Here is a 21,795-nt window from a genome sequence, read left to right on the forward strand (position 1 = left end):
TTTTAATAATTACAGTCTCGCTGGAGAACCCCGGTCTGACGCACTCGGGTTCTCGCGTTATTTCCTTATCACTTCTCGTGTGTGTTTTGTTGTGAAACGTAGTTTGCGGACCAGACAGAGCTGTCGGCGATTCTTCCTATTGTGAAGTCATGCAGTGTGAAACCCCCTGTCGCCGATCCATCGTGCAATGTGAACACAGCAGTAACTGAATGCTACCCCAGATAGTCACGCAGTGTGAAAACAACGGCGATCCGACGAGTTTGAAAATCGTGCAGTGTGAACTCGGCATTAACATATATACATATATAACAATGATTTGTAGTACTAAAATTACTAAAACTGAAATAAAAATTAATTAAAGCTAAATAGAAATGTAAAAAATAATAAAAATAACAAAAGTGCACAGCAAAATTAATAAAACGTAAACATTAAAATTAAAACAAAAATATAAAAATTTAATAATATTGATAAATACTGTAATAGTATGTAAAATAAAACTTTTTTGGTTTGTTTGTTTTTTGGTAAACAGACTGCCAATAATTATTTTAATGTTATGGTTGATAAATGATATAACGGCTATTTATTATATAAATTCCAAATGATTATTAAATTATTACATTCATTATTAAATTATTACAAGTTACACAAAGTAGATTGCTTCAAATGAAATTGAGCATTACAACTTTTTTTATATAAAAAAAGATGGTCAAAAATATGGATGACTATTTAGGTGCAACAAATGACATAAGGATGTTTTTTGCAATTTACACATAAATTAATTTTGCTCATATTTCAAATTTCCTTGTATAAAAGGAAAGCCCAAAAAAGCTCCACAATTGTATTTGAAAAGCTGTAGTTACTTTATCTGAGAGAAACATTCAGATTTGAAGACTCATTACACTCCTGCTTATTGAAAACCACAGTCATCCATTTCACACGGCCTACTGCTAATCGCTTCTTAGCTCTCGCTCCAAACCGTATGCTTCACAATCACAATATCAAGTGGGAAAATCAATCCAGTCGTTTTTACACTCAAATGGACAAATTACACTGGTGATGATATGGCATGTTATTTAGATCACTGGCTGAATGAGAAAGTGCCTTACCTATCTTCACTTGCAGCGGAGAGGGCTTGTAGTTGATGGCGACTGACTCTGATTCTCTCGTTCCTGTTTCAGCCTCCAAAGTGGACGTTGCTGCAGGATCCTGGAGACAAAAACACAATCACACTTATCAGTAGACGCAACACTACGTTCCCAAGTGCAGACGCTAGATATTAGCAATATGCAAAACTATACATTTCCAAAATTGACTATTTGGCAAATGGATTTTGAGAAAGCTGTGTTTCCATATGAATTAAGAGTGTAAATCTAGAAAAGCCTTCCAAATCTGAAACAATGTAACGTAGAAGGGCTCTCTCTGGTACAAAACCCCAAACATGCTCAGTGTGCTGATGAAAAATAGACAGCAAAAATCAGACTGGTTGTAAATAATGGCATCTGGAGAGGCAGGGCATGTATCAAGGGTGTTGATTTTACTGGGGTTGAGTAAAATAACACGAGTCAGCACAATGTCAGCACGCTGTCACCAGAATGGGTCATTTTAATACATCTCTCTCAAAACGTCTCAGATTTGCTTTCACAGCTGTGCTCCAGCAACTTATCGATTCTGGGAGCAGAGATAGATGTAGGGCCTGTGCAGTCGAAAACTCCCAATGTACTGTAAATCTACTGGTTATCAGATTAATCCCGATTTTGTCTGAATTTATACAAGATTTTATTCCTAAAAACATGGTCAAAATTATTTTAAAAAAGAGATATCCAAAATTCCATCTGTAAAAAAACCTTTAACTCTAATGAAGCAAAATGAAAGAAGAATTTTGAATCTGGCTTTATCCAACAAAACGTCTCAGATTTGCTTTCACAGCTGTGCTCCAGCAACTTATCGATTCTGGGAGCAGAGATAGATGTAGGGCCTGTGCAGTCGAAAACTCCCAATGTACTGTAAAGCTACTGGTTATCAGATTAATCCCGATTTTGTCTGAATTTATACAAGATTTTATTCCTAAAAACATGGTCAAAATTATTTTTAAAAAGAGATATCCAAAATTCCATCTGTAAAAAAACCTTTAACTCTAATGAAGCAAAATGAAAGAAGAATTTTGAATCTGGCTTTATCCAATGTTCAGACTTCTCTTCTGGAAATTTATTATCTAATTAGTGCATATTTAATTAGATAATGTATCATTTGCATATTTAAACAGTAAATATCAGGAAACTTGTAATACTGTAAAAAAAAAAAAACTTGCAAATCTTAATGTAGTCAATGGGGAAGTATGAAAAATTAATAAATTAATCTACTAGTTTATTTTTGGGATGTTTTGTCTTAAACAATATTGAATAAATCTCTTATTTTATTTTATATAGGCTATAGTGATGGCAAATAAATAAATACAAATTAAAAACATACATTTATAATATAATTTATATTTGACAGAAATTTTAAAAAACAATCTAGGGGGAAAAAACATCTACATCTGTAGCATAATATTAAAAGTATGACAGGCCAGTACAATATGATTAATAGTCAAAGGTCTCTTAAAATATGTAAGTCTTGAGTTTTTATTACAAATACATTTCTTTTGGAAATATACACAATACTAATTGCACTAAAGTTAGACTGATGGATAGACAAATCTTACTGTCTTGTTGTCCAATATACAATTTGCAAGCCTTCATTACTACTCAAAGTCTGGGCCAATTCACACCCTCTTTTCTCCACAGCCTCTTTTCTGCACAGCTGCTTGGTTGAGAGATGGATGAAGGAGAGAGATTCTAGCTGTCATAGTAACCGGCCGGTACTTCCTGCATAGTTGGCTCGCATGACACCAGGCATGTTTTGTTGCTCCAGCCTTCAATACGTAGGGTCTGAGTGCTCTGTGACATCACTCGAGACGGGGAGAGGCAGAACAGAGAGAGCTTGTTGGAGGAAATGTTGAGAGCACACCCAAGCTGCCTCTGCCAACAGAGCGCCTATTATGACCTAAAAAAGCCTGCCTTCATTGGATGCGCACCATGTGGCCATTTGAGAGTCTTTGGGGCCATCATCGTGAGCCACTAGAGCCATGCGATTATAGCAATGCTATGTTTTTGGTACAGTTCATGACACACCAGATGACTAACTGAAGTGTCAGACTACAGCCAAAAGAAAGTCTGGTGATCAGTAGATACAGCATGGTGTTACACAATACTGAAAGGACTTAACGTTTTTAACTTTTTAATGCCACAGACACCCAAACATGATGATACCCTTGCTAGGATCCCCTAATCCTAAAACATAAAGGATTACATAATGCTACATAATTTAATGTGTAAATACTATTAGATAGATCAAATGATTTTTCAAAAATGAAAACTACATATAAATTAAAACTATTATAAATAAACAATATTACTATAATAGTATATAAATAATACTAAAATAACACTGATAAACATAGATTTAAATTTTTTTGTACTTTTCCACTAACCACCTATCAACAATATCAAAAATCAATATCAAATGTCTGACATTAACAAAACAAACATGCTTAGCTCATGTTAGTGATGACTAAATGACGCTAAAACCTTTGGAGGGGTCACTGGGTATAAAAAATGACCTGTATCATAAAGAAATCCACTTGTGGAACAAACATGAAGTAGACTTGTTGTTGAAGGAAACCTCTTTGTCCACTGGTTCAGTCGTGGCATAGTGCCAGCTGTAGGCCTGGCAGGGCTCTCACAAACCCTTTAAGCTCAGCACCAGCTAAAGAGACCAGCGGGGGATTGTGGGTAATAGCCCAGCAGGATACCATCAAGCTCTCGAAGCATCTAATCATATGCCGGGCATGAAGTACATTGTCATTCATCTTTATCTCCAGCTGTTGCTCGTCCACAATATAATTTTTTTCGAGCATCAGGACACACCTTCAAAGCAAGGAGGTAATGCTTCAGATCAACATAAATTTTAAAATGCTATTTGTCTTTGTGGTCTACAAAGGACTCTGCTGAGTAAGCCAATGTTATTGAGCTTTCCAGACAGCCTTTGTTAGACTACATAGGCTACACAAATCTCAGAGCAACACCTCAAAGAACTTCATCAAAGTCATGCATATTCCACCAGCTACATGTACAACTGCCTGTGAAATTTATGCAAGATCTACTGGAGAAAACCAAGAGAAGTGAAGCCTCAGAGCACTACAGAACCCAATCTGATGCAACCCTAATCTCTGGTCTCATTGTTTAAAGCTGATTTAGAACGTTGTCACAAGATTAAAGTGATCAGAAATCTATAGGAACTGAAACACATAAGCAAGTCTGCATTGATCTAGAGCAGTGCAAGACTCACACATCCACAGAAGAAGAAAAAAAAACAGAAAAAAAACAAGATTACTATGACGAATCCATTGAAACACTGCACACCTGTAGGTCTCGTGTTAAATCTCTCACATGGACTAATGTTTGTCCTCAAGGACTTTAAAATGGATGTCAATGTGAAGGTCAATTTTTAACATCAGTAAAGATTTTAGATTAAATATAGATTAATGGCATCATGTGGGACCTTATGATCTGAAATCCAGGATCTTTCTATGGATGTCAATCATGTCAATATGGCATGTTGGTGATGAAGGAGATGAAGATGAGTGAATGCTAACACAGCTGAGGCGATGAAAAGGATTGGTGGGATAATATGGCAAGATGTACTTCGGACCAATCACAGCAAAGCATGATCCATAAGGTACCAACAATGACTACCAACAATAACCAACAGATTAAAAGGGATTAAAAGGGATGGGATGGGTTCTTCTACTTAAATTTCCCACTGATTTACAGGGTATTTAATGGTTAGGTTTTGTGTCAGGACAATGTTTGTTTGACAGGAATGTTGTTCTAGAACCAACAAAAGATGCTGATCCTGGAAAACGGCCTACTTGGCAAAATTACAGTCACCGCAAACTGACTCTGGCAGCTTACTGTCATTGCTGCCCTCATTTGATCCACATGTCAATTGGAAATTAATATTAGTCATTGTTTTTTTTTTCTAATTATTTATGTGACCTAATAGACTGTATCTTCATCTCTCTATAGATGAAGGTGATGAGTACAACAAATCAGAAAGCCAATAACTACTAAATCCCTAAAAGGAAGGAGTTTTCTTCTCTGAAAAACAGGAGCCATGTTGCAGTGGGTTTATGTCCTTTTCTGCCCACAGAAGAATGAATTAGCATGAGAAAGCACAGTTTGTTGTATAGGGTAACAGCTGGGTCTTTGGCACTTTGGGAATAGTGGGGCGCCAATGAAAAAATAATGACATTATCACTCCGGGCCATATCTCACCAATCCAGCATATTCTAAAGTGCACACTTCAGTCCAACCAGATAATGCAGGCCTACTAACTGATTTGAAAACATATTTACTTCCCTGGAAATCAATGTGCTTACGCAAGCTCTGAAACAAATAAGACATTCAGGAAATTCAAGATGTATGTGTCTGCTATTACTGTCTGACTGGGTTGACGAGTTCAAATCCACTCAAGTCAAGTACTTTCCGGCCTGTATTGTTTGTAGTTATTGTCCTTGTGCTTAAATTCTACAGCATTGTGTTTATTTAACAAATTATTCTAACTGTTATTTTATTTTTAATTGTATTTAATGTGCAAATTCTAATTCAGTTTCAGCTTAAAATAATGATGCATCATCGTGTGGCCCTGACATTGGCACAAAAAGAACATTCCAGTGCAGTTAATTTGTAACATTTTTGCTATTCGGTTTTGTAAAGTAACTTAATTTCACATAATTACTTAAATGATATAAGTGAGAGCTCATTCATTTGGTTCTAGCGATTCATTTGAACAATAACCGCCTTTTCCGGTCCGATTCATAGAGAGACGGACTGATTCAATCCGATCAATGAATAAAACGCGCAGACCGATTCATTGAAAAGCTCCGATTCAAAAGAACGATACATTCACGAATCGGACACCTAATTAAAAAACAGCCATTTCTGTCAGTCAAAAATAATATCACATATATAACTTGTGTGAGCTTTTATTTTGACTCATTAAGGCAGATTTACGAACATTTAAACACAACTGAGTTAATGTCAGTACCATGACAACTGGCATAGTATAGTTGGATATGTCGGTTTTGTCTAAATAAACCTACCGATCCTAGATGACATCTGGTAATGTACCAGCGTTTGTGAGCCAGGTTAATTTAGGTAATACAGAATTACTATCTTCTCACACAGTGTCATTTCCCACGACCTGTAAAGGTACACATTGTTATTCTCCATGTAGTGAGAGTGACACTTACCAGCAGCTTCATCTCTGGATTTACTGGTGGTACTTGAAATCTGTCAATTTCTTCCATCATTTTGATAAAACGTCAGTCTTGTAAAGTAAAGCACAAATGCTCAAGGTGATATCCTAATTGAAAAACGCATTTATTCACTGTCTGGAATGGTTCAAAGATGCCGAGTTCTCCAGGATCATCTCTACTTGTTTTCTGCTATCTGGCTATTACCAGTCAGGGGTGACTCAACAGCAACATCTGACTTCCGAGTCCGGAACCCCACCCATAATGACGAGTGGATGAATAATTAATGAGCCTGAAACCCACAGCTCCTGTGAGATAAGGTAGATTCGCAGATCAAAAGCAGCACAGCAAATCTTATTAGATTATTGCTAAATGAAATATGAAAATCGTGCAGATACTGGTACCATAATAATTTAATACTCCTACAAGTGCTAAAATATTACTTTTATAGTCTATTATTATTTATACATACTGGTAAAAAAAAATGTATAGCCTGAATGCACTGTAAGTCGCTTTGGATAAAAGCGTCTGCTAAATGCATAAATTAAATTAAATTAAATGTATAAAAAATTAATTGTTTATTGTGATAAATACTGTGGTTTTGTTTTATATTTGTAAATCAGGTAAAAAAAGGCCAGTGGCAACTGTTGTTGTTCTTGTTCGTCTCAAAAACACTTTGCATGTGTCAGCTTTTATGAAACTTTGAAAGACAAGTGTCGCGCTATCACCATCTTGTGGTGTTTTAGGCAGGTTTTAGACTTGCTCAAATTACGCCTTTGAATGACTTTTATTTTGAAACAACCTCCACAAGAATCCAGTCAAGTCTCTTCTGCGGTCTGCAGCAAACATTGATTTTGTGCTAAAGATGTGAAATGAGCTTTATTTATATTGTGGAAAACATTATAATAAAAAAATAATAAGTACAAAAACAATAATAATAATAATAATAATAACAAGAATAATAACAGAAAAAACTAAATCTTTTATGAACAGTTTGATACGTTTTACTGATATTTACTTAGAATTTCTACTTTAAAATTCATTGGTTTAAACAAAACCAGAATACATTTTTAAATATGAATATAAAAGTGTTATATTTATTTATTTAAAATTTATTTATTTAATTATTTATTCGCATATAGGAATTTTTCAACGCTTTTGTTTTGAAAGCTAACTCAGTTTTTAGGCTTCTTCACGTTTTCACATGTTGCTGTAGCCTATTTGTGGGCTCACGCAGACGCTGAAACAAAATAATAGAGAGCATTTCAACAACTTGTTTATAGTTTCTGGTCGAACAAAGATTACCACTGGAATGTCGTTAAACAGAGATTCTAAGCTTCGTTTGTATCCTTGACAACACATGCAGCTTGGGCCTCTGTTAGGCTTGGTTTCTAAGGACACCGTTGCCATAGACCGCGTACAGGCGATTTCCTCCAATCACGAACACGCACTTGCAACGAAACCTTTTGAATCAGCCAATCAAATGAAAGACCGATTATCCACCGGAAGAATGGGGTTTCGAGACTCTGGGATGACACGAAAACTGAAGTAGTTCGCAACTATATTAATGTACATTTTACCCGTATCGACGACGTTTGAATGTTTGTAATTTCGCATGGTAAGCTGGTTTGCAAATAAATACGTTTCGCTTTATGTTTTAACGACTTTGTATTGTAGACATCTTCAAACTATACTTATACTGATTGATGGACAATTCTCCTGCTCTATTTGCAGCTTCTCTGTCTTACTCATGATGTCTGTTTCATTTCTTTTTCGCCGTCTTTGTGTTTATGTACCGTGAAAGCTAGTTTCTGCTTCCTTAGCAGGTTAATTGCCTGTTAGCTTGCAGCTCAGTGTCCTATTTGGCTTCCATTCACGTCTGAATCCATTGATGATGTAATGGTGGATATATTGAATATACTTGCATATATTGAATTGTTGTTGTCACCTTTATATTAAGTCAGATGTCAGTCATGATTATAAGAGGATCTGTTGTGGTGGTCTCGGTTTACCTCTGAGTACTTGAGTTTCTGTCTTCTGAAACATGACCTGAAGATGTGTGACCAGTAAAATGATACTTAACTTCAGACATGTGTTCTCTGATCCATAAACAAAGACTGGTACTTTACTTGAGTAGTTAGTGTGTAGTTGTGACTGTATGAATTTTAATTTTATTATAAAATACAAAAACATATAAAATAAACGAAGTGGTATATATTCATTAAAAAAAAAGTGTTTATGTGAGTTTATATACCCTTTTTTATTTATTTTGTTATTTTAAATTTGTTAGATCATCAGACATGCCATTTTTAAGAGCATAAATATAGAATTCAACCTACTTATTAATATCAATGATGTAGATTGTATATATTAATAATTATGACAATGCCTTACGTGTTAAATAGGTAGGTGATATGATGTACAGGATTGTATGTTGCTTAGTTAAGTTCTAGCAGTCGGTTGAACAATTTACAATCTGGATGGTTTAGAAAAATGAATTTACATAGGCACGATTATTGGTATTTATCTTTTTTTATGCAGAGAAAATCAACGACAAACTCTTCTTCCCCACCTCTGCATGTGCATGTGAACGAGACCATACCTGTGCATGTGCATGTGAAGAAGAGCACAAAATGCAGCCCTACCAAGACAGCCCAGGTATAACATCAGCTTGCAGTCTGTGCATAGACACCATCCTCAAAATATCCTTGCATATATAATTACAATGATTATTACACAAGAATAAAGAAATGTCTACAGAGGTGTGCAGCTTCAGTTCTTTTAATGCTGCTTAGAAATACTCCAAAGATCCATGAGACCCATCTCTCACCATGTATGTCTTTTATGTTCCAGGTTAAAACAAAATGTAGCTTGCATCCTACTGCTAAGGTGAAGACGAGGGTCCCGTGGATCCCACCTGGCAAGGTCTCAACACGAGAGACCCCATTTAAGTGGGAGGTCAGTCAAATATTACAAGTACATTCCCATTTGTGTTTGTGCATATTTCATGTAAAATAATACACACTATGCAGTCCTTTGTAGAAGTGATCAATATTGTGTTATTTCATATTATGATGTTTATGTATATTTTAGGGACCATCTCATCGTCTGGAGATAACACCTCCACAGGAACCAGAACGCTCCCAATCTCCTCTCCGAATAGAAGATCTCTCCACTGATGAAGAAGAGGCACTGCATGGACGCATCAGTCAGTACGAGAGGAAGATCGACAGCCTGATGACAGAGGTCAGCTCTCTGAAAAATGAGGTGAGAAATAAGTGATTGGAGAAATGTTTCAGTTTTATTGTCATTCTTTTCTTTCAGCAAAAATAGAGAATTATATCCCAGGAAAAATTCATTCAGCAATTAGAAACAAACTGTTTAAAGTAAACATATATACACTATAGTGCAATTTGGGGTCTGTAAGTTTTTTTTTTATGGTTTTGTCTCTAATAACAGTCAAGGCTGCATTTATTTGATCAGATATTGTGAAATATTATTAAAACTAATAAAAATGTTTTTAATATAGTATAAAATGTAATATATTCCTGTGATGTCAAAGCTGAATTTTCAGCAGCCATTACTCAAGTCTTCAGTGTCACATTCTCTTTCATAGAACATTCTAATATGCTACTTTGGTGCTCAAGAAACATTTATTATTATTATCATCAATGATCAGCTTGCAGTCTGTGCATAGACACCATCCTCAAAATATCCTTGCATATATAATTACAATGATTATTACACAAGAATAAAGAAATGTCTACAGAGGTGTGCAGCTTCAGTTCTTTTAATGCTGCTTAGAAATACTCCAAAGATCCATGAGACCCATCTCTCACCATGTATGTCTTTTATGTTCCAGGTTAAAACAAAATGTAGCTTGCATCCTACTGCTAAGGTGAAGACGAGGGTCCCGTGGATCCCACCTGGCAAGGTCTCAACACGAGAGACCCCATTTAAGTGGGAGGTCAGTCAAATATTACAAGTACATTCCCATTTGTGTTTGTGCATATTTCATGTAAAATAATACACACTATGCAGTCCTTTGTAGAAGTGATCAATATTGTGTTATTTCATATTATGATGTTTATGTATATTTTAGGGACCATCTCATCGTCTGGAGATAACACCTCCACAGGAACCAGAACGCTCCCAGTCTCCTCTCCGAATAGAAGATCTCTCCACTGATGAAGAAGAGGCACTGCATGGACGCATCAATCAGTACGAGAGGAAGATCGACAGCCTGATGACAGAGGTCAGCTCTCTGAAAAATGAGGTGAGAAATAAGTGATTGGAGAAATGTTTCAGTTTTATTGTCATTCTTTTCTTTCAGCAAAAATAGAGAATTATATCCCAGGAAAAATTCATTCAGCAATTAGAAACAAACTGTTTAAAGTAAACATATATACACTATAGTGCAATTTGGGGTCTGTAAGTTTTTTTTTTTATGGTTTTGTCTCTAATAACAGTCAAGGCTGCATTTATTTGATCACATATTGTGAAATATTATTAAAACTAATAAAAATGTTTTTAATATAATGGTTTTGTCTCTAATAACAGTCAAGGCTGCATTTATTTGATCAGATATTGTGAAATATTATTAAAACTAATAAAAATGTTTTTAATATAGTATAAAATGTAATATATTCCTGTGATGTCAAAGCTGAATTTTCAGCAGCCATTACTCAAGTCTTCAGTGTCACATTCTCTTTCATAGAACATTCTAATATGCTACTTTGGTGCTCAAGAAACATTTATTATTATTATCATCAATGTTGAAAACAGTTGTGCTGCGTAATATTTTTGTTTGATCAATTTAATGCATCCTGGCTGAATAAATGAAATGTGTTAATTTCATAAATAAATCTTGCTGACCCCAAATTATAACAATATAATTATTTTGCTCTCTCTCTCAAACATATATACACTATAGTGCAATTTGGGGTCTGTAAGTTTTTTTTTTTATGGTTTTGTCTCTAATAACAGTCAAGGCTGCATTTATTTGATCAGATATTGTGAAATATTATTAAAACTAATAAAAAGTTTTTTATTTTAGTAAAAAATGTAAAATTTTCTGGGATTGTCAAAGCTGAATTTTCAGCAGCCATTACTCAAGTCTTCAGTGTCACATTCTCTTTCATAAACATTCTAATATGCTACTTTGGTGCTCAAGAAACATTTATTATTATTATCATCAATGCTGAAAACAGTTGTGCTGCGTAATATTTTTGTTTGATCAATTTAATGCATCCTGGCTGAATAAATGAAATGTGTTAATTTCATAAATAAATCTTGCTGACCCCAAATTATAACAATATAATTATTTTGCTCTCTCTCTCTCTCACACACACACACACAAATATATATATAAATAGAACAGTGAATAGCAGATTGAATAGTTTGTCATAATACAGTTAATGCGGTACACATGTGAAACAAATAAAAGTGTGTGATGTTTGTGTTTGCAGGTGGAGCTTCGTAAGAAGGAGCAGCTGCTAGAGCGTCAGTCGGAGAGGTTGAGCGCATCACAGCGTGTCATCGCTGAGCAGGAGGAGGAGCTTGCAGAGGTCGCCCGGGAGCTGGAGGCCACAGAGCAGGAGAACTCCCATCTACGGGAGTCCATGGAAAAGTTGCTGGAGGGGAATGATTTTGGGAGGTATGATGAAAACAATGACATTTTTGTTATTATGTATACACATTTAAAAATATATTTTAAGCCATTTCTTCTTGTTTAGATTAGAGAGGGACAGTTTGCAGCCAGACAAAGATGTTCTACTCAGGAAGCTGCTGGAAGCAGAGATGGACAGCAGTGCAGCTGCCAAGCAGGTGTCGGCCCTCCACGAAACAGTCAGCCATGTGTCCAGGAGTGCGAGTGTGAGCAAAATACACCTTTCAAAACAATTCTAAATGGATTTTTCAGAACGTTGAAACCAGTTTATCATAACCTGTCTTGAAAAAAGAGCCACAAATATATTTTAAGCCATTTCTTCTTGTTTAGATTAGAGAGGGATAGTTTGCAGCCAGACAAAGATGTTCTACTCAGGAAGCTGCTGGAAGCAGAGTTGGACAGCAGTGCAGCTGCCAAGCAGGTGTCGGCCCTCCACGAAACGGTCAGCCATGTGTCCAGGAGTGCGAGTGTGAGCAAAATACACCTTTCAAAACAATTCTAAATGGATTTTTCAGAACGTTGAAACCAGTTTATCATAACCTGTCTTGAAAAAAGAGCCAGAAACAGATATGCATTAAATTAATTTTTTTATACCTTTGTCCAGGAAAAAAAGCTGTCAGGATCAGATTCAACGCTCTTGACCCGACAGAAAGAGCTCTTGCTGCAGAAGCTGGAGATTTTCGAGAGCACTAACAGAGCCCTCAGACATCTTCTGAGAGAACAGCATAGTCGAGAGGTGCTGCTCTTCACAAATTCAAAGAATATTATTAGACAATTGCATTTTATTGTACTTAAAACAGTAAAAGGTTATTAAGCTTTTCTTAACTACTTTGTTTTGTAACAGATGGACTCACTAAGACTCTTAGAGCAGAAAGACGTGCTTCTGAAAAAACTTTCTGATGTGGAAGCAGAAAATTCGGTTTGTGTTGTTTGCGTAAAGCATGTTGCACTGTAAACAGGTGTTTTTAATTTCTTAGTTTTATCACTGAACTCCTTTCTGTCTTATAGCGTATTCTTGTAAAGCTTCAGGACAAAGAGAGAGAGATTAACCAGCTCACTTCCTTGTTAGAAAGCGAAAAGGTAAACTGTATTTTTAAACATGGTTTTTAGACATGACGGTCAATTATTTGTGAGCCCTTATGAATTCCCATTGTAACAGGAGAGTGCAAAGACCACCAGTGAACTGTCCAAAGTCTTGGAGTCCACTCGAGCACATCTGCAGGGTCAACTACGCAATAAAGAGGCAGAAAATAACCGTCTAAATGTTCAGATCAGGGTAATGCATACAGCAGTGGCTGACAGCTTCTTGGTATTCAAGCAACATGTGCTACTCTTTTTTTTATGTGTGTTTATTTTACAAAACATGTCTAATTGCTAACTTAATAATAACTTTAAATAATGAAGCATATATTGTATATTAAATGTATAAAAATTGTGTCAATTTGGTTTAGAATCTAGAGCGCTCCATCAGCCAGCAGCAGGGGGAGGTAGAACAGCTACAGAATCAGTTGCGAGGCCTCAGGCAGCAGGTGGAGGCTGATAAGGAGGCCCTGAAAAAAGCCACGCGGGCACAGAAACAGCGGGCACAGCGCAGTGAAGGCACTGTGGGACAGCTCAGTGCCCAGCTCTTGGAGATAGTGAGTTGAATGAGCTAAATGTGTACGTTTACACAGGTTCTTAAAATAACAGTTTGCTACGATAAATGTTTCAAGCAGTATGCTGTTGAAAAATTGCAACTGATATAATTTCTGGTTCATTCATGACTCTGGAAATGGAAGGTTTACTATGTACAGTAATGTTCAAAGTTTGGGGACAGTAAGATTTTTTTTTTTTTTTAACTTAATGCTTTTATTCAGCAAGAATGCATTAAATTGATTGTAAGTGACAGTAAAGACGTTTATAATATTACAAAAGTTTTTTTTATTTTTTATAAAATAATTTCTGTTCTTTTGAACTTTCTAATAATCAACAAATCCTGAAAAAAAAAATCACGTGTTGCACAAAAAATATTAAGCTGCACAACTGTTTTTAACATTGATAATAATATGAAATGTTTCTTGAGCAGCAAATCAGCATATTAGAATGATTTATTTATTTAAGGAATTAATTACATTTTCAAATATATTCAAATAGAAAAAACTTATTTTAAAATGTAATATTTCACAATAACATAGTTTTTACTTTATTTTTTTTAATCAAATAAATGCAGCCTTTTTGAGGAAAAACAATTCACAGCCCCCAAACTTTTGAATGCTAGTGTAGATTTTGTGTAATTTTTCTATGACAGTATATGATATAAAAATATAAAATTATCTTCACAGGAAGCACAGTTGGCAGATGCTGTGTCAGCCGCAGAGAACTGGAGCAGTCGCCACACAAAAGAGATGAAGGAAAAAGGACAGCTAGAGATGGAGATCACATTGTTGAACAGGTCAGCAGTGATTTGTGTCCTTTGTATGATAATGCAAATCATAATTCTGAAAAAATTTAAACCTAGAGAGCCTCCCAGAAAGCCATGCAAACCATTTGTGTTTGTTCCTTTAGCCGTATTACAGACCTTACGGAACAGTTGCATGGGCAGGAAGAGAAAGCCCGAACAGATAGAGACGGCCTTTTAGATCGCCTTCATGAGCTCAATACAGAGAGCACTACTATACGCCTGGAGAACCAGAGCCTTAAGGTTTGTCTGTTTGCATCTGTACTGTCCAAATCTCCAATTTGTGCTTTTTTTTTTTTTTTTTTTTACAATTGAGCCATGCAAACCATTTGTGTTTGTTCCTTTAGCCGTATTACAGACCTTACGGAACAGTTGCATGGGCAGGAAGAGAAAGCCCGAACAGATAGAGACGGCCTTTTAGATCGCCTTCATGAGCTCAATACAGAGAGCACTACTATACGCCTGGAGAACCAGAGCCTTAAGGTTTGTCTGTTTGCATCTGTACTGTCCAAATCTCCAATTTGTGCTTTTTTTTTTTTTTTTACAATTGATAACCAATCTCATTTTATCCATAATCCCTCAGTGGTCCTTATGCCTATATATTAAAATATGGTAAATGAATACAAATGAAAGCTGATTTGTTGTGATTGTACAGGCCACTTTGCCTGCCTTGGAAGAGAAGTTGACGTTGTCCCAGTCTGAGGTCCAGCAGGTCAAAGTTTCAGTGAAACAGTATGAGAGCTTGGTGGACAGCTATAAAGCCCAGGTGTGATCATCATTCTCTAACTTACTCATTGATTAAGATTATGAATTCCAGATAGTACTCTTTGCTCAAAAGTTGGGATTTATTAAGATTTTTAAATGTTTTTGAAAGAAGTCTCTTATGCTCACCAAGTGTATTTATTTGATTAAAAATACAGTAATATTGTGAAATATTATTGAACTGTTTTCTATTTTAATATATTTTAAAATGTAATATATTCAGCATTAATAATAAGAAAAAAGTTGAACATTTTGAATGCCAAATCAGCAGCATAGAATGATTTCTGAGGGATCGTGTGACACTGAAGACTGGAGAAATGGCTGCTGAAATTCCGCTTTGCATCACAGGAATAAACTATATTAAAATGGAAAACAGTTATTTAAATTTCAATAAGGTCTGAAATTTACACAATTTTTCACAATAGTATTATTTTTACTGGGCAAGAGTTTTGATCAATTGTGTATATCCAAATTTTGGCATAAAATAGTTTCTCATCACATGTACGTTTTGGGAATGTGTGTGTGTATATTTATTTATTTTGTCCATCTTTAAACTCTGCTCTGTTTCTTTGAATTCATAGGTTCGGAAGACCCGTGCTGAAGCAGATGAGTACTCTGCACGTCTGCAGGTGGCTGAAAGTGAAGCTCAGGCTGTAAGATATGAGCTAGACCAGGAGATCCAGAAGGTCAGGAAGCAGCTTCAAGGCCGTTTGACGGAGCTGGAGCCACTTCCTGAAGCTCTGAGACATGCCGAACTCCAGTTGCAGGAAGCTCATGAGAAAGAGCGCTTACAAGAGAGAAGAAACACAGAGCTCGGCACCTCCCTCGCAGAGCTACGCATCAAGGTGTGTTTGTTAACTGAAGTATAACGCCCTTGAAAACAGTGTGCATTTAATATTAAAACACAGCCAATTTTTTCATGAAGAAAAACTGGAAGAACATTACTGGTGGTGCAACAAAAATGGCTTAACAGAAAAGATACAAAAGCTCTTCATAGTGTTAACGACATTACTATGAGCATGTGACTGCCTTCATTTACCATATCAATGGCTATTCAGTATTCAGCAACTTGGCAGGGCCGTTGTTTCTTATTTCATACGCAAATAGGTTAGCCATTCCTAACAGAGACTGTAAAATTTACATTATTAAAGGTACATTAGCAAGAGGAGCCTGTTTGATTCTAAGGGTCAGTGTTAAAGCAGATGGTGGAAAATAATTGTGTAAATCTAAATGATGAAGTTTCTGTTGCAAGAAACCTTGGCTAATATAAGTGGGGTAAAATGGCCAAATTGGAGATTTTTATTGTATTTTCTAATTAAAGGGGTGGTTGATTGCGATTTCACTTTTTTAATGTTAGTTAGTGTGTAATATTGCTGTTTGATCGTAACAAACACAAACAGTAAAAGGCCATTTATTTTTACTGATCTCCATTAGTACATAAGTTATGTTTTTATTGATAGAATTTTATTTGTTCTGGTGCATTGTGTTTAGGCGGAGCAACAGGGAAGTCTTGCGGAAATGTTGAGACACAAGAACATGTTGCTGCAGGAAGAAAACAAGCAGCTTCAGCACAAAGTAGAGGGCCTTGAACGGTCTGTCACTTTGTCCTTTAATCCCTCATGAATTTTCTTGAATTCATTTTAATGAATTTAATTTCTTAAAGGGATAGTTCACCCCAAAAAAAGAACATTTTCAAAATGTTCTCATGTCGTTCCAAAACTATATGAATTTCTTTCTTCCGTGGAACATAAAAAGTTTAAATTAATAAAAAGAAATAAATTTTTTTGTTCATGTTGTTTGGTTCCTAACATTCTTTTAAACAGGGTTTGTGCATAGAAGCATCTTAAATCAGAGCAGAATTCATAAAGTCATGGCATTAAATATTGCATTGCTTAAAATAATCATACATGTTTGGAATGACATGAGGGTGAGTAAATGATAGTGTTTTTATTTTTGGGTTTCAGTTTAACATGCTCTATCCTCTGTTGTCAACAGGAAGCTAGAGGAGGCTAGCTCCCAAAATCGAGAACTAATCCAGGTAATTTCGAAACGTGAAGAAACAATTCATAGCAACCAGGTGCGTCTGGAAGAAAAGTCCCGGGAGTGCAGTATTCTGACTCGACAGCTGGAGGAGGCCCTGGACGATGCACGTCGGCAGGTCTGTCCCACTACATCCTAATAAACTCAAGGATTCAATAATCTACATTTTCATCTTGCAAAACTATTGCTCGTTTTCATTGAAGATTCCCTGTTGATAGGTTACACAGACCAGGGAGCGAGCAGCCTCTAAAGAGCGTGTTGCACAGTCCAAAATTGTCGACCTAGAGACTCAACTGAGCAGAACAACAACTGAACTGAACCAGTTACGACGAGCCAAAGAGGAGGTCAGTGAAATTTCTCCATATGGGAATTTCTGTCAGATATTTTTGTCAAAAATTCATCCATAAACGTTCTTACAGGCTGATCGGAGGTACCAGAGCCGTTTACAAGATGTCAAGGACAGACTGGAGCAGTCCGACAACACAAACCGAAGCCTCCAGAACTATGTCCAGTTCCTAAAATCTTCTTACGTCAATGTGTTTGGAGATCCTGCTCTCACTGGGTCCTCGTTCCGCACGCCTTCACCAATCTGAAAACTCTTTCAGATGTCTTTTAAGACTTCCTTTACATGGACTAACATGTATTAATCTAATTGTCACTACTGATGACCTCTTGAGTTTGCTGTGCTTTGTATTTTACTCTTGAAGGATTATTTATTTGACATGGTCATTGTACGTGTTACTGGTAAGTACCAAGAAAAGTCTCTTTTTAGTATTAGATAACCATCCTAGAATGAGAATTGTGGTCTTCTAGACAAATTCTTGTCTCATTTTGCCCTCTCTCAAGGTGGCCGTTATGCAATAAAGAGAATTAGATATGATCTTCTTGCAAACCTTTTTTTCTTTAATTTACATAGCAAAAATGAAGGTATTACAATAATTTGGATATTATGTATTTTTTAAGCTTTTGCTTGTTTATGGTTTTAAAACATACCGTTTACTTTTTAGTTACAGTATATGATTTGACCCACTGTGCTATCTAAATGTTGTCGGTTTAAATAATGTCAGTATATACAGTATGATGATGGTTGTATGAAGCACAGTAAGAGTGTGAAAAATCCCATTTAAAATATCACAATCACCTGCTTAAATTTGGATTAGCTTAGTATTTGAGTTGGTTTAAGTGACAAAATGACGACAAACTCAGGATTTATCATTTTCTTTTTCAGCCAAAGTTGTTTTTAATTATAGCAGGGCCATTATGTGAATATTTCTACATTATAACAATGCAGAAAGCATATTTTTAGTCATGATTGATGTTATGTTGTTGTCGTCAGTAGGCTGAGAGCACAGATTCCAATAATAAAATGTCTATTGGTGCTATACATGTACATTACTGTAATCATTCATCTTTTTTGTTTAAAGTTATACTTGCACTTTTTGTCTTTTATTTATCTCATGTGAAATATCCAAATAGTAGTATTCACAGTTGCTTATATGAAATGCAATAGTACATGTATTTTTTAATTGGTAAGAATATTTTGTATACATATCAAGTGTATAATATGTACTTAAGTGTATTAAAGTATTTTGAAAACTGCTGTGTGCTTCAGTGTGCAAAGAAAAGCCATTTCTCCATTTAATCCTCAATATCAAAATGTGTTTCAGTCCAAATGATTAGAAGGTGTAGAAGTTCTTCTTGATGCAGGTATTGATCCCCTTTGTTTCATTGTTCTGATTGCACTCTGCAAAATTATTGCTCGCTTCTGCCATTGCGTTGCTTTCTGTGACTCCTCCGCTAGATTCTTTTTATACTATTTTTATCTGAAGCTGAGCAGCAGCTAATTTCAGCTGGTAATTTCTTTCTGTGGCCTGCATACGTTTGTAACAGTCACAGCAGGATGATCTGGAGGAGTTGGTGGATTCAGTAGGTGCTCCTTGGTGTGGAGGGAGATTTTCAGTGTCCTTTAGAATCTGATTCTGAAACACAATCAGTTTTATCATTTTAAAATATAATACAATTTACTTGATTGTTTAACCCTTCTGTAGAAAGTTCTGTATGGATATATGTATGGAAGGCTCTAATCATTTTTGTTAAGTCTGTCCACGATAGATAGATGATAGATAGAGACTTACCTTAGATTGTGTGAAATTAAATACAGTTGGAATCGCGTCTGGGTGTAAACGCGCTGATTCAGATTCAAAGCAATCCGGTGTGAAATGAGCGGAGCACAGGGAGGAAAATTCAGATGGAATCCATTCCGCGTCCTTCCCCATATTCTTTATCCATTGGCGATGATGCTTGTCTGCTAATGGAAATCTGAGAAGAACAGGATAATCTGTAACAAAACGGTTTTGTAGCATTTTCCTTTATATGTTAATTAGATCTGCTGACCCCGCCCCTCTCTTCCAATCTGCTCTCAGAGAGACTTTACTTTAGCCACATTCATTGAGAGAGACTGCTTACTTTAGCCACATTCATTGTGAAACTGGCTAATTAGCACATTATTAGGAAAGGCGATTTGCAAAGATTCATTACAAAACATTATACTCGCTTCTTCTGTAGATGAGGCTGGATCATGAATAATTCGCGCGAACACAGACGCATTTATGTAGATCAGGGGCGCATTCCAGAAACAATGTAATTCACTGCCAGTTCAGCGGCTCAGATGTCGGGAGTAAATGACAACTGCTATGTTCATTATTACATCCAACAACAAAACACCTCAATCGCTTAGAATTAAATTGATCAAACATGCAAAATTTACTTTCAGCAGCAAATTGCAAAATCAAATGAGCCAACATTTATTTATGTTATATACAGAAATATAAATAACTATATTACATATATTTATTTTGTTTTGTGTAGAACACAGAACTTTAAAAACACTCAAAAGCACTATGGGGAGCACTAGACCTCTTCGGCATTTTCCGTCGGCGCTCGGCTAGTTGCTGCAGTGCATGAAGTCACTGCCTCGCGCGGCTCGTTCCATTCGATCGCTCGCGCTACGCTGCTATTTCATTCGTTGAGGTCGCCACCCGTTGCCACCCAGCCCCAGAAAAACAGAGCAAATCCTTCATCAAGGTAGGCTATTATGCAACATTTCAGTTGTACAGTTGTGCACTTTTACTCAGAAAACACGGGCGTTTTAGTGCAAAACTAAAGGAATGCTTGTGTTTAGGTCGCGTTTGCTCTGAGGGCCGTGCTGGGCGTTTCAACGGCCGTTTTCATCTGTTTAATGATATACAGAACAGAACGTTTCTCTCATTGTACTATACATGTCCTGTTATTACATTGTTGTGCCAATATTATGAATTATATACGTTTTTCAGACAAGCTTTTCATTGCCCTGCCCAATGGAGTCGTTAGCTGCGGAGCTAACTTTAACCTATATTCACGGCTAGATTATAAATTAAACATGCGCGGATAGAGGATAGTGTGAAAGATTCATTTAAATCTATGTGACTGCGTAGGGACATTTTAAATGATTAAATACAAACCTAACTTAATGATATTGATAGGTTTATATGGAAGGCATCTGTAACTTACTTGCAGATAAACCAGCAACCTCCTCCAATTCCAAATGTTCTTCCAAACAAATAACGTTACATTCGTTTCAACAATGTACCTTGTTCTGTCGATACACAATACACAATTTGTGTATTTTCATTGGCTTAATGTGAATTTATAGACATATACATTCAGACTGTAGAGGATCCGCCCAGCGCCTGTTTCTCTCTAGGTCTGTCATTGGATTAATGCTCTGAAATGAGCCCTGGGCATTTGCTTGGATTTATTGTTTCATGATGGTCTTTTTAAATGTACAGTGTTCATTATAAACATGCATAACCATAGATTTGAGTTTTGGCTAGATAATGGTTTATTCCTATAAAATGTGTGAATGCTGCAAACCTCTGGTAATAACAGTGTTTAGTTTAGTACTGTTATTAAAATAAAATATGCTGTATAAACTCTTTGAAGGCAGGTCATAATTACTTTATTTAAATTAAATTGCACTGGCTAAACTGTGTGAATGGATATAACAGAGCAAAGTAATGGATAGTGTGTGTTATGTTGTCACAAATTATATTCTGTACTCCATTGTTTTCTGGCTTATGCAAAGTGTTTGAAACGATTGTTTGACCATGATTTGCACCAATGCTTTTTGAACCCATAGACTTGGGTGAATCAGTGACTTAATATGCACGCCAACTGCTGACATGCCAACAGCCCTGCTGAGCATATAAAAAAAGCTCCTGAAGTCAAAAAGATGAATGTTTTTGTGTTCAGACATTAACATGCATTGCTTATAAACTGCAATATTTATACTGGGCCCCTTATTCATTATAATATTTAGAGACAGACAGATAATTGGTTTGATCCATGTATTTTTTTATTGATATTAAAATCAGATTTGCTGATAATATATGGAGGACCAAACCTGCAAAAATAATAAATAAATAAATGTAGTAATAGGAAAATAAAGGAATAAATGAATTGCTAAAACAAATACAATTAATTTTTAATTAAATT

At 35.9% G+C, this 21,795-nt stretch overlaps 3 protein-coding genes across 3 annotated transcripts in view; 1 reads left to right on the forward strand and 2 right to left on the reverse strand.

The window, feature by feature from the left end:
• The window catches only part of LOC107736899 (protein FAM219A-like), a 16,999-nt gene extending 10,457 nt beyond the window's left edge, over window positions 1-6,542 (reverse strand). The window contains exons 1-2 of the mRNA XM_016548289.1: window positions 6,353-6,542; window positions 1,107-1,206 (exon numbers count right to left, since the gene is read on the reverse strand). Of these exons, the coding sequence (XP_016403775.1) occupies window positions 1,107-1,206; window positions 6,353-6,412 (160 nt within the window). The 5' untranslated portion in view covers window positions 6,413-6,542. The remainder of the gene's footprint in view (window positions 1-1,106; window positions 1,207-6,352) is intronic.
• Window positions 6,543-8,890: 2,348 nt separating this feature from the next.
• Window positions 8,891-18,804, forward strand: LOC107736864 (outer dense fiber protein 2-like). The gene is made up of 18 exons (XM_016548225.1): window positions 8,891-9,013; window positions 9,209-9,313; window positions 10,458-10,631; window positions 11,824-12,011; window positions 12,091-12,229; window positions 12,628-12,759; window positions 12,868-12,942; window positions 13,032-13,103; window positions 13,183-13,299; window positions 13,475-13,660; window positions 14,345-14,454; window positions 14,568-14,703; window positions 15,116-15,226; window positions 15,804-16,067; window positions 16,714-16,814; window positions 17,218-17,380; window positions 17,481-17,606; window positions 17,682-18,804. Exons 1-18 carry the CDS (start codon window positions 8,891-8,893, stop codon window positions 17,853-17,855), a joined length of 2,496 nt encoding a protein of 831 aa, XP_016403711.1. The 3' UTR covers window positions 17,856-18,804.
• On the reverse strand, window positions 18,804-21,013 carry LOC107736900 (THAP domain-containing protein 1-like). The gene is given in 5 exon segments (XM_016548290.1): window positions 18,804-19,075; window positions 19,077-19,241; window positions 19,398-19,581; window positions 20,812-20,850; window positions 20,970-21,013. Coding segments are annotated over 5 exon segments (582 nt in total). The 3' UTR covers window positions 18,804-18,925.
• Window positions 21,014-21,795: the final 782 nt, after the last annotated feature.

The sequence above is a fragment of the Sinocyclocheilus rhinocerous genome, unplaced genomic scaffold, assembly GCF_001515625.1.
Source record: "Sinocyclocheilus rhinocerous isolate Xijiao unplaced genomic scaffold, SAMN03320098_v1.1 scaffold192, whole genome shotgun sequence".
Classification (NCBI taxonomy): domain Eukaryota; kingdom Metazoa; phylum Chordata; class Actinopteri; order Cypriniformes; family Cyprinidae; genus Sinocyclocheilus; species Sinocyclocheilus rhinocerous.

What these genes read in the sequence shown, in the direction of transcription:
- LOC107736864 (XM_016548225.1), top strand. Translation starts at nt 8,891, where the DNA reads ATGCAGAGAAAATCAACGACAAACTCTTCTTCCCCACCTCTGCATGTG. An exon ending in GTGCCCAGCTCTTGGAGATA is followed by an intron (nt 13,661 to 14,344) that starts GTGAGTTGAATG and finishes TTATCTTCACAG; the next exon opens with GAAGCACAGTTGGCAGATGC. An exon ending in TGGACAGCTATAAAGCCCAG is followed by an intron (nt 15,227 to 15,803) that starts GTGTGATCATCA and finishes TTGAATTCATAG; the next exon opens with GTTCGGAAGACCCGTGCTGA.